The 12,463-nt window shown below is 43.6% G+C and overlaps 1 protein-coding gene across 3 annotated transcripts in view; it reads right to left on the minus strand.

Annotated features, from left to right (window-relative positions):
- Nucleotides 1–12,463, minus strand: part of LOC105486875 (kinesin family member 16B) — a 310,777-nt gene that overhangs the window by 78,923 nt on the left and 219,391 nt on the right. For 2 of the 3 annotated variants that reach the window (XM_011749955.3, XM_011749956.3), the window contains one exon: nt 7,924–8,046. The exons of the other annotated variant lie outside the window; for it this stretch is intronic. In XM_011749955.3, coding sequence (XP_011748257.2) covers nt 7,924–8,046 — 123 coding nt within the window. The remainder of the gene's footprint in view (nt 1–7,923; nt 8,047–12,463) is intronic. 3 annotated transcript variants of the gene reach the window in all.

Below are 12,463 nucleotides of genomic sequence, written 5' to 3' on the forward strand. Positions count from 1 at the left end.
TGGTACATTCTCCAAATTTGTGGAAATGTCTAGCAAAATGCCTTGGGTAAAGAAGGTTCTTGATAGATGTTAGCTTCTTTCCTTAAAGAGCTGCAATTGCCTACAGAGATCAGTCAGGAACGAAACCCAGTGCGGTCCGGTGCGTGGATGTTAAGCGAGAGCACAGCATGAGTCTACCATGCTATCCGAGAACATCCAGTTGTGCTATAGAGGATGGACGCAGCTAATTAGTGTTAAATACAGCCAGCAGGTAAGCTAGAAGCTTACGAGGTATAGACAAATCTCACAGGATGTCAGAACAGATCTAGGACATGTAAGCAAGCAGCCTGTGAGGTACAACAAAATTCCTAAAGTGTGTAAGATGTGTTAAATACAGGCCACAGGTTGATAAACTGTAAGACCATGCCAAAGATAGAATAATTTTAAAAAACCAAATAGGATGGAACAGACGAGAATGTTACTTAGGGACAGAAAGGGAGGGAAATGCTACATCATGATATGCACCCTCCGGGATGACAGCTAAGTTCCCCCTGAACTGACCAGCCCTGATGGCAACCAGCCTGGTCCCATCCTGGTACTACACATGCTCTCCTGGAGAAGCACAGGTGAGACCCAGGACTGCTCACAGCAGGTGGCTGGCTGGGTGTGCCTGTGCCTGCTTCCTTTCATGGAGAGAAGATGTGCTGGCTCTGGGCACCCTTTTGTCTGCCATGGCCCCTTGTCTAAAACTTCACTCTGGTCCTTGTAAGCACATAGTAAGTGGGGAAGGCTGAGATGACAGAGAGAGGACAGGTAAACTAGTTGTGACCAGGGGCCAGATAGAACACTAGGCCCACCTGCGTGCCCACCCTCAGGGTGCCACCTACCTTTCCTTTCTGTACGTCTCTGTGAGCTTTTGAATGCTCTGTGAGCCTTTCTGTACGGTGCAGTTGGACTCCGAGTGTCCCTGGAGGCCACCATGTCATCAGGGTGATTTTCTCCATGACAGGAAATCCCAAGGTCTATGGCCAAGTGGAGGGCACACACCTGCCCTAAAAGGAGCTGCTGTTCTGCCCTGTGAGTGCTGCCTTGCAGGAATGTTGGCCCCAGTTCCTGCTTGTACTGACTTTTCACAGGATCTTGGCAAATCTGGGTTTCTATGTCAGGTCTCCCAAGTTTTAAATACTGACAATTCATGCAAAATTAAAAAAATCTGTTCAGGCCAACAAAACCCCACATCCTCCACCACCAGTTTGCACCTGCTGCCTCGGGTTAATACTGTTCCATGACTTTGACAGTCCCTGCCCCACAGTGCCTGTCATGTGGTTCTTCAGTTGTAAAAGCAAGATCCAATTTGAACTGCTGCCCTGCAGTTTTGCAATTTGCCGTGTCTCACTTCAGGGTCTTTTAGGTTCAGGGAGGACCCAGCAGATGAGATCTCTTGGCCCTAAGTGTGTAGGGCCAGACTGACTGAAATTAGAAGGGGGAGCTCATAGACCTAAATTCACACAATGGAAAGGAGAACGGCTGCCACTGACTGGGGTACTTGATAATTATTTGCAGATGGTCTACAAGTTTTCCCTGGAACACTACGGTGAGGTTATACATCCTCGTTATCATTCATTACTCGTGTTTTCTCTGCTTCTTCCTCCTTCTCAGGCCACTGATCAAGAGTCAGAGCAGAATGAGACAAGAGGAGACTGTTACTATGGTACCTAAACAAAACCCAGATGATTAAAATCAGGAAAGCTTTTGTCCTGGACATCACGTGTGTGACCTAAGTTGTCTGTGTGTAGTCCTGCGTTTCTTGGGTCTTCAAGTGGACAAAAGTGATACTGGTCAATAGGGCTGACACCCTGCAGCCATGTGAGAAAAGGCAGGCACCTGGGAGCATAGCTGGAATGCAGAAGGCTCCTTAGAGGAGATAACAATGGGACACGTGCTTCTAAGAGCAAGGGGCTGGAGAGTGCCTGGCAGCCAGGACAATGTCCAGAGGGTGGGTGGGGGCATACAGGTCTACCTCTCTGTTAAGGAAAGCCAAGACAAAACAGATGTACCCTGCGGGTGCTGAACTCAGCCCAGAGCCAGGGCATGGGTATGCTGGAGCGCTGGAGGGTGGTGCTGAGAAGGCGGGAGGGAAGGTGGGGAGGAAGGGAGATGGGAGGCTTTGGTATGCTTGGACTCGGACACAATCAAGAAGCTCGACTCGCCCACACTCCCCCTGCATGACTAAGAGCCACCAGCCACATCACGAGGATGAGCAAGGGGCAGAATGGCTCATCAGTGACTAACTCCATCAGTGTGGATGGAGCATGAGGAGCTGGGCGGGGATGGGGGGAGGTTTACAAAGGGCACACGGTCACCCAGTCATCCCCGAAGCTCCAGACAGGCTGTGCCTAATGACAGCACCTGTGGCCAGGCTAGCATGCATCACGCAGCTGGGTGATCCGCTGGGTGACCAGTACCAGTCAGGCACGGGGTGGGCACTGGGGGGGTCTGTGTCGCACAAGACTGAAAGGGTCCTGGGAGCTTGTGTCCACAGAGGAAGACCAGCAAACAAGACAATGACTGAAAATAACCAGACTGAAGGCAACACAACTGTGAGCTATGACCCTGGCTGTGAAAGAAGGGAGTACCTCTGGTGACAGGATGGAGAACAGGGCAGGGGGTGCTACTGCAGATGACCACTCAGAAAAAAGACGAGACAGCAAACTCTTCTGCAGATTACTTCCAGATTTTATAAGAATAGAAACTCTCAGGAAACAAAACATTAAAAAATAAACACACTGGTGTGGGTTTATTTCTTTATGTTACTGTGTTGATATGTAAGTTAAAATGCAAGGGATTTCAAACAACGCTGGAAACACCAGCTTATTTCTATGACATGAGTGTGATAGTCTCTGCTCGTCTTAACCATCAATTTCCCAGGTCCGTGTTTTGTGCTATGCTGAAATGTGATTTCAAAATTAAATTTTACCCACTCTGGTCCCAACTAACTGAAAATGGCAAGCATAACACAGCATAACTGATACCACGTGTCAGTGACTGAGAGGCATGCGAAGCGGGGTTGTGAGATGACTGCTGTCGACTGGTTAGTGGCATTACTTGTGGCAGGTGCAGCTGAGCACAGACACAAATTTTACAGCTTCATTCTGCTGACCAGCAGGTGACACACAGCAATTTTCAGCCCAGAACGTCCTGTTCTCAGAGAGAAGCCAGACTGGCACTGCTTCAGCTTCCCCATCCCATCTCTGTCTCTGAAGCCAGTCAGCAGGACATGCAACTGCGGACACAGTTCCAGGAGGATGTGCTACCAGGACCGGCAGGAAGGTACAGCTTCAACGGTAACAGGAATTGATACTCTGACCCAGGGGTTCCTGGGAGGATTAAAACCAAGTGGGGGAGAGGGGCAATACCAAAATGCTAACCTTTTATATCATTGGGTAAGAATATCAAAACAAACACCAACAGGAAAGAAATGAATACACAAATTGTGACATATCCATACAGTGGGATGCTATTAATATAAAGAAACAAATTACTGTTATACTCAACTACATAGGCAAATCTCCAAAGCATCACATTAAATGAATGCAGCCAGACACAGAAGATAAACACCATCGGATCCCCTGTCCTTGGTGTGCTAGAGCAGACACGACTAATCTGTAGGTGCAGAGGGCAGATCAGTGCTCGCCTTGGTGCTGCAACATGGGCGCTGACTGCAAGGGGCACCAGAAACTTCTGGAGTGCCTGCAAAGTTCCAAATCCTGACCAGAGGGCTAGTAACACAGGTGTATATATATGCCAACACTCATCCAACTACAACTAAAATGTGTGCTTTCACTGTATGTAAGTTACGCCTCAACAGAGTTGATTTTAAAAAACTAAATAAGATCAAACAACAAAAGCCTGTCTATTTATATATCCTCACAGTTATTTCATAAAAGAGTTGTTTTTAATCCCACTCCCCCCCCCCACCAAATAAAGCAGGTGTAGAAGACAGTCCTTTTGAATTAAATAGATTTTGGTTTAATGAAAAACTCTACTATTCTGATTTTAAAGGCCAGTGGCAGAAACCTCCTCAGGGCCCAGCAGGGGTCAGAAGACGAGCATCTGGGAACCCCCACTGGCTTCCTGCCCTCCCTCGAAATCACACGCTCTGTGTGCTCCCTGAACATTCCCTTAACAGGCTCCTGCCTACTTCATGTGGCGATGGGCAGACCAAATTGGAGCTCCCACATTGGGGATTAAAATGAAAATGGTCAGGAAGAAGGAATGATTTCAATGACTAATGAGTCCTACCTAAACAAAGGTAGGCAGAAGAGTGCAGCAAGCAGAGCGGGTGAGGAGGGCGAGGGGAAGATAACAAAGGAGAACCCGGGCAGCTACACCCCTGGCTTGCTGTCTCCCTCCCGAGGCCCCTCAGGCCTCACACCACGTGGGCCCTGGTGTGGTCACACAAATCAGCTGGGACCCTAAATAAGCTGGCAGTGACACCAGCAAGCAATAGAGCAAACAGGGTCATGTACGGGGGGTGTCAGAGCCTGCCCTGCTGGTCACAGAGGGCACGGCATCTCACTGTGTGTACTCAGGACCATCATGGGGGATAATGAAAAACAAAACTGATTTTTTAAAAGAGAAGCAGCAAAGATTTTTCTAAATTATAAAGTGTAATAATATATGTATGTACATTAATGTTAAATCTCCCTTCAAAAAAGCTTAAAACTAAAGAGAATACTCTTTTAAAAATAATACTTTTTACCTTAGTCTCCTTAAATAGCCATTGGTTCACCAAGAGAAGAATTTAGTAGTAGCCAAAATATTACCATATATTACCATAAGCATGACTATTTGTTCTAGAAAACAGGGTCTATGCACGAAATGTCCAAATGACTGAGAGAAAAGGTCAACAATCTCAATTTCAAATTCCAAATGTTGAGGGCAACCAAACAACCAAAAAGAAAAAAAATCCCAACAAAATCCAAAACTCTCATCAAAACATAACTGTACATCAAAAGTCATGAAGGGACCTCACAGTAAAGTCTCACTCATCCCATTTTTATTTTTATTTCTTTTTAATAACCAACACTTACCCAACACTTAGTATGTGGCAGGCACTGTTTTAAGCACTTCACACATACAAACTCATCCACTCCTCATACCAACCCAGTGGGGTGGGTTTTATGATTCCCATTTGACAGGTGAGGCACAGTGAGGCTGTGTGACCTGCTGAGGTTGCCTGGAGATGGCAGGATATGAGGGTTGCGGGGTGGGGGGCTGCTATTTAGCAGCTACCTCTTTGCCTGGATTGAGGCTGTTTTTGTTGTTTTGTTCTGGGGAAGGCCTGTATATTCACGTCATGTCTGTTTCTCATATTACCCTGTGACAAGGTATCGACATGGGGTGGAGGGCTTCCACACACCTGCCTGTGAAGGTATCAGGAGGCCCTGTCTAAATGGAGAACTAGACATTCCCCAGGTTGGTGCTAACACATTTCTGGTGCTCATAATTACAGCACCTAAGGACGAGAAGAAAAAGGAAGCGGAACAATGACACACTTCAGAACTTGCTTTGAGAAATGAAAAGAGAGCAGAGCTCTGTGTATTTGGAATTTATTTATCTTGAAGTGATCGCCTAGATTCCATAAGGCCTCATAGAATTTTCTGTATTTGGTTTCTCTAACTTTCATGGACAGTAGCATCTTCACAATTTTAGCCATATCTGAATACCACCTGACTATTATTTGCTTGTAATTTTTATTTAAATCAATGCAGTTTTAAAAATATTAAATATCTTCTTTATCTGAGTTCTATACATGAAATTGATTTAACAGTTATATTTTACTAACACATTTTATGTGTTAAAGTAGAACAAATCGATGTACCAACTAAAATCATTGCATGTCCTTCACTGCTGTGAGTTCTATGTGCTGGGGAATTCTAATTCTGAGCTAATGGAAGCCAGTCTTCACTCTCTAATTAACCAACATGGCCATAATGCAAACACAACTTCAGAAATTGTTTTTGTATTTATGTATAATCACATATATGTACAAATGAAATTCTATACACACACATGCACACATACACACACACACCACACACAAAATCTGGAATGGTTGAGAACAAATGAAAAATAAATTGACCAGGAGATAGATATTAGGTCAGGGGCAGTGGGAAGTAGTGGATCAAAGACATAGCATAACATTTAAATAAGAACCCACATAATCGGATCAATAAAGTTAAGAATAACAGCAAAGGCTGGGCGTAGTGGTTCATGCCTGTAATCCTAGCACTTTGGGAGGCCAAGGCGGGTGGATCATGAGGTCAGGAGATCGAGACCATCCTGGCTAACACAGTGCAACCCTGTCTCTACTAAAAATACAAAAAATCAGCCAGGCGTGGTGGCACGTGCTTGTAATCCCAGCTACTTGGGAGGCCGAGGCAGGAGAATCTCTTGAACCCGGGAGGCAGAGGTTGCAGTGAGTCAAGATCGCACCAATGCACTCCAGCCTGGGCAACAGAGTGAGACTCCGTCTCAAAAAAAAAAAAAAAAAAAGAAGAATAACAGCAACAACAACATGCAGACATCATGCTTTCTCAATGAAAACCTCAACTATATAAACTGATGCCCTGTTGTGGGTTTTTTTTTTCTTTTCTAATGGAAAACTTATTATATAGAAATAAAATCCTAAAAGTCTGATTGGCTAGAAAAGAAGTTATTTACATTATTTCCTCAGGAAGGTTGAAAGAATGTGACATCTGAAGGGAGGGATGCCCCAGAGCCCAGGGCTGCCCTGAGATGCATCAGGTGTGGGGACAGGCGGTGGGGAGGGCTGGCTTTAGGCTCCTTCCTCCCTCCCCACTCCCTGCGTGCCCAGCAGCTCCAGGCTTCCCTGCCTTTTATGGTGTCCTTCCACATAAGATATTCTTTGAACAAAGAGGTTTCTCAGATAAAACAAAATCTGGAGACCACTGGTACTTTCCAATTTCCTCATTGTATCAATGGGGAAACTGAGGCTCAGATGACTTATGGCCACTCAGCAAATTGCAGCGGGGTCAGAGTCTACAGAACTCAGTATCCAGATTCATGGTCTGGTGTTGATCTGAACAAAACCACCTACACCCTCCAAGAACACCCTTATGCATGCATACACTGGTGATCCTAGTGGACTTCATTACATCAATACCCTTGCTGATCCTTGAAAACAAAGAAGTGTGATTTAGCATTACTTCCTTGAGGAGAGGATGGTGGCCAGCAACATCATTTAATAAAGTGTTATGAGTCAATGAAAGCAAATTAGCAAAAAGATGAAGTCATTATTTAGAAAACCATGACGTAAGGAAACAGGCACATCTCTTCCTGAAAAGTTGTATAAATCAAGAAACACTTGAAACAAATGAGGAAGGCTTCCTAATTAATAATAGAAACAACAACGAAAATAGCAGTAGTAATAGCAGCAATAGCTACAATTTACTGTTTATACCAGCCACAAGATGCAGCACTTTATATGCACTGATATTCCTATGACATAAATATTATTAGTCTCATTTTTATAGAGAAGAAAAATTAAGACTAAGCCCATGGGGAAGGTGACCAACTGTCCTGGTTTGCTCAGGACTGTGGGGTTTCCCAAAGTGTGAAACTTTAAGGGCAGACGTTAGGAAAGTCCTGGGCAACCTGGCTGGTTGGTCACCCTACCTGTAGGGTGTGGGTGATAGGAATTCCATTTCTATCTGCCTTACCAACACCTTCTATGAGGTAACTTCCTTCCATGTGTTACAGTCACGAGTTTTACAGACTGGTTTAAAGAAGGGCAAGACCAAATATTTTACAAACAGGATATTCACATGCAGCTTCATCCCCTTTTGAAAAAATAAAGACGGAGAAAGCACTGCATAGTCTCCAATCCCCATTCTCCAGAAGAGTCAAGAAGATACTCACCTTGACCTCAAACTCGAAGTGTGCATCCTTTCCTTGCCCGCAGAGGACGTAGCGTGGGATACTAATTTTAATTGGGTCCTTCAGGTCATCTGGATTTGCACCCAAAGAGCGAGAAACCATCCGCTATCAAAGGCACGTCAGATAGGGAGAACAAAGAGAAACCAGAATCACTCCACTGCAAATATCCTGCTTGGGTAGGAGGGAGAAAATGTGTTTCAAGTAGAGAAAAGAGCATCAAACCAGTAGGGTTTATTTAGAAAAATGGTGGTTTCCTTTGAAAGAGAAAAGCTAAGCCTCTCTCGTAACAAAAAGACCATGATTTTAGGTATGTCATTCCAAGGAGTTAGGGCAAAAGCACTATGAAGTGTTGCTTGGCTTTGAAGTTTCCTTCCAATTTATAAGAACAAGTAAAAACAGGGACAAATTACATTATCCTGACTTAAAAAAAAAATCAGTGTAAACCAGATTGTCTTCTGAAAAGTCTTGACCATCTGACAAACTTTTTTCTTCACACACTATCAGACAGCTATACTTATAAAGCTGCAAAAGCTGGAGACTTTATTCAAATTTACTTCATTTTTAACTTTTAGGCATTTTTATAAGCCAGTGTAGTGTGGAAAGCTCTTTAAACCACAATTAAAACAAATCCCAAGTATTTTCTTTAGGCCCCATTTGATACTCAACTTGGCTCTGACAAATATTTATGGCCTGGGCAGTGGGGGACTAGTGGGGTCTGAGGAAGAGGCATTATGAAAAAAATAAATCTTCCAAATGAAGATCTTAAGTGTGAATTGGAAGAAATCTCTGAACAATCCTTACTGTTTGCACTAAGCTGGGGCTTTAGAAAACATATGGTTTTGAAGTAACAGCAATAATAAAATAATTAGAATCATAATTAGTTAGCATTTATTGGATACTCATTATATGCCAAGGACTACATTAACCAGTTTACATGAATTGGCTCATTTAATCCCCACAATTCCCCCTACGAGGTATTAGCCATTATTAACCCTATTTATCAGATGAGAGGCCCAAGACTGAGGGTTGAGCTCACTTGATGGAGGTACAGGGTAGAGTCAAGATTTAAACTCAGGCCAATCTAGGGCCCACTTTCATCACCACTACTCCAGACTGCAATCATGAAATTTTACAATAATTACATCCATCTGAGATACATTGAGCTAATGAACACTTCACACATACATAGATTTTAAGATGCTGACAATTCCATGATTATGCAATGGAACCCACTTATGTGACTATAAAGAAAACAGGGGGCAATAAGCTCCCTTTCTCCCAGGCAGAAAGGGTTCTCAGCCAGGTGTAACTTGAGTTTCAACTTAGCTGTGTGCATGAAAGCTTGGACTTCCGGAGGACACAAGGATATACAATTTGCTTCAGATTGCTGCTTTCGATCTAGCTGACTGTGTGTGCATTTTGGCATGAAGTTTCCAAAGCCTATCAGAGGATCTTAATTTTTCCCCACATGGCTGGTCACCCAAAGCAAGAAGAACTAATTGTTTATCATAATGGTACACCGATTTAGCTGTCCCTGATATCAAAACCATCAAGAAATTCTTAAAAAGGGGATTCCTCATGATAAGCCTTGCTAAAGGCTTTTCAATTCACTAACAGTCCATTTCCAAATTACTTTAAATGTAGACATCTCCTAAATGTGTAGTATATTTATCAATTTAAAGGTGAAAAGGCAGAGAAATAAATTAGTGGTTTTACTTATAAGACATGCAATGTTAAGAAACATCTTTAACCTACACATGCCACAGTTCAGCCAACGAGTTCTTGCTCTGCTGCCTAAGACCTGATCGCTTCTACGTCATGCTTAATAACTACACGTTTCAAGTAGGAATATCATCTCTTTTCCAGATCTGATGTGATCTCTCATGGAATCAATCTGTTGTTGTTGCTGCTGCGTGTGTGTGTGTGTGTGTGTGTGTGTGTGTGTGTGTGTGTGTGTGTATTGGGGATTAGTGGGCATATTGTAGCTAGGGGCAACCTCATCAGAGGGGAATGCCACAGCAGGGACATTAAGCAACAACTAGTAATGGGTAATACCAGTTGAGAAGGGAAGATCCACTTGCTGCACCTTGAGAGGAACATGGATCCACCTCATCAATTAGACCAAAAGGCCAACACCACAGCTAATTTGATGAAGAGCTATCTCTGAGCAGCTATGGGCTCTGTCCTTAGAGGTGAGGAGGAGGAAAGGCAGGAGGGAAGGCAATTAACCTTTTTTCCTTCAACCAACAATAAATAGTAAATAGTAAAAAATTTTTAAACATCATGTGACCTTGTTGAGGGATGGATCATCACTAGAGTTCTTTCAAAACTATATGCACAGGCTGGCCGCGGTGGTTCACGCCTGTAATCCCAGCACTTTGGGAGGCCGAGGCAGGTTGATCACTAGGTCAGGAGATTGAGACCATCCTGGCTAACATGGTGCAAGGTTGTCTGTACTAAAAATATAAAAAATTAGCAATATAAAAAATTAGCCGGGTATGGTGGCACGTGCCTGTAATCCCAGCTACTCGGGAGGCTGAGGCAGGAGAATCACTTGAACCCAGGAGGCGGAGGTTGCAGTGAGCTGAGATTGCACTACTCCAGCCTGGGTGACAGAGCAAGACTCCATCTCAAAAAAAAAAAAAAAAAAAAATTATATGGGCTTCTGTCACTTGAGGCACATGGCGGTCACACACACACCTGTGAGGGAGATGATCTGAGAGGCAAACTTCATGTTTTTCACAGTTTTGCCTAGGGATACCTCCATTTATGTACTTGAACCTTTTAGGATCACGTGACTCGGGTTCTCAAAAAAGTGTGGATAACAGTATCCAAAAGCATAACATACTCTAACTGTATCTGCTTCCCTGACGTAGTCACAGGAAATGGACATGGGATTCCAGGTGATATTCACTTCAAGACTCAGAAGGAAGGAGAAGATGTGGAATCCAATCCTAGTTCTGGGACTTGGTCTCGGAGTAAGTCTCTCGCCCTCTCTTCACCTCAGTTCCCCTATGGAAACGGCCATGATATCTCCAACTACTTGGGAGGGACCCAACTATGAATACAATAGTGCCCCACCCTGTGGGACTTAAGGTCTGAGGCAGACTCTGACAAGTGAACTGGCAATCACAGCAGGATGAGAAAGTTGTGATGCGGAATGGAGTGAGAACAACTATGAATATATATCCTGTCATCCAAATGTCAGGAATTTTACTGAGGAAGAACAGTGGTCAAAACTGCCTCGGCATGTTCTGTCAGCTAAGCAATGGAGACTTACCTTTGACTTTCTAAATGCCTTTTCTTTTAGACACCCCTAAGATATATAATGAAACATTGCTATTTTACTGGGTACCACCTATGTGCCACACAGAGGTTCAGGCCTTGGGAATACAACTTTTACAAAGTATTTGTAATTTCTAAGACCTTCAGTTTTTCTCAAGTGCACATGCTTGGAACAAACATTTGATGTTTCTATTCTACATGGATTTATATTGTAAAGGTAGATTTGCGACCTGAACTTTCTTTTTTCATAAGTCAGTTTTTAAAATGAGGTAAGACTGGAACTGATGGTCCGGGCATTTTATGACTGGTGATATGGTCTGGATATTTGGCCCCATCCAAATCTCACGAGGAGTTGCAATATTCTTGGTGTTGGAGGTAGGCGCCGTGGGAGGTATTTGGGTCACATGGGGGGATCTCTTAGGGCTTGGTGCAGTCTTTGCGATAATGAGTGAGTTCTCACCAGATCTGGTCATTTGAAAGCATGTGGCACCTCCCTCCCACTCTTTCTCTTGCTCCTGCTCCCACCATGGGATACACCTGCTTTTCCTTCACCTTCCACCATGATTGTGATCTTCCCGAGGCTTCCCCCGAATAAAAAGCCCGTGCTATACTTTCTACACAGCCTGCAGAACCTTAAACCTCTCTTCTTATAAATTACCCAGTCTTGGGTATTTATAGCAAGGCAAGAACAGACTAATACAACTGGAGAGTTCTCCATTTCTAAGTATGTACCAGGGTGAAACCAATCCCTAATACAAGGAAAGCTGCTTGAGGCTCAGGCTCATAGATTCTTCACAAAAAAAAAAAAAAAAAAAAAAAAATCCCTGCCTTTGACAATTTCACTGGGCAAGTGAATTGAGTAGGGACCAGATATTTGAGAATGAGTAGATCTTATAATATTTACGTAGCCCACCTCAATCTAGGGCAGTCTTTGACACACTAGCAACTGCCTGGACCAATACGCGGCCCTTGGCTGTATATAAGAGCTACTGTCCCAAACAGGACCAGACAGTGAAGCGTAACAGGATCCTCTGCAGAGAAGAAAGACATTTCTCTTCATTACATATCATACTGGACGAGAAATACTGCCAGAGTCCCCACTATCACCCTTGGCTACAGTTTACTTCAATCTTACTGATTTCATATGAACTAAATATTAATGAGTGTACAGAAATGAACAGCTACAGAAATGAATAACTAAAATACAAGGTAGGGATCTGAGCAAATGCATAAATTC

The sequence above is a fragment of the Macaca nemestrina genome, chromosome 15 (assembly GCF_043159975.1).
Source record: "Macaca nemestrina isolate mMacNem1 chromosome 15, mMacNem.hap1, whole genome shotgun sequence".
NCBI lineage: Eukaryota > Metazoa > Chordata > Mammalia > Primates > Cercopithecidae > Macaca > Macaca nemestrina.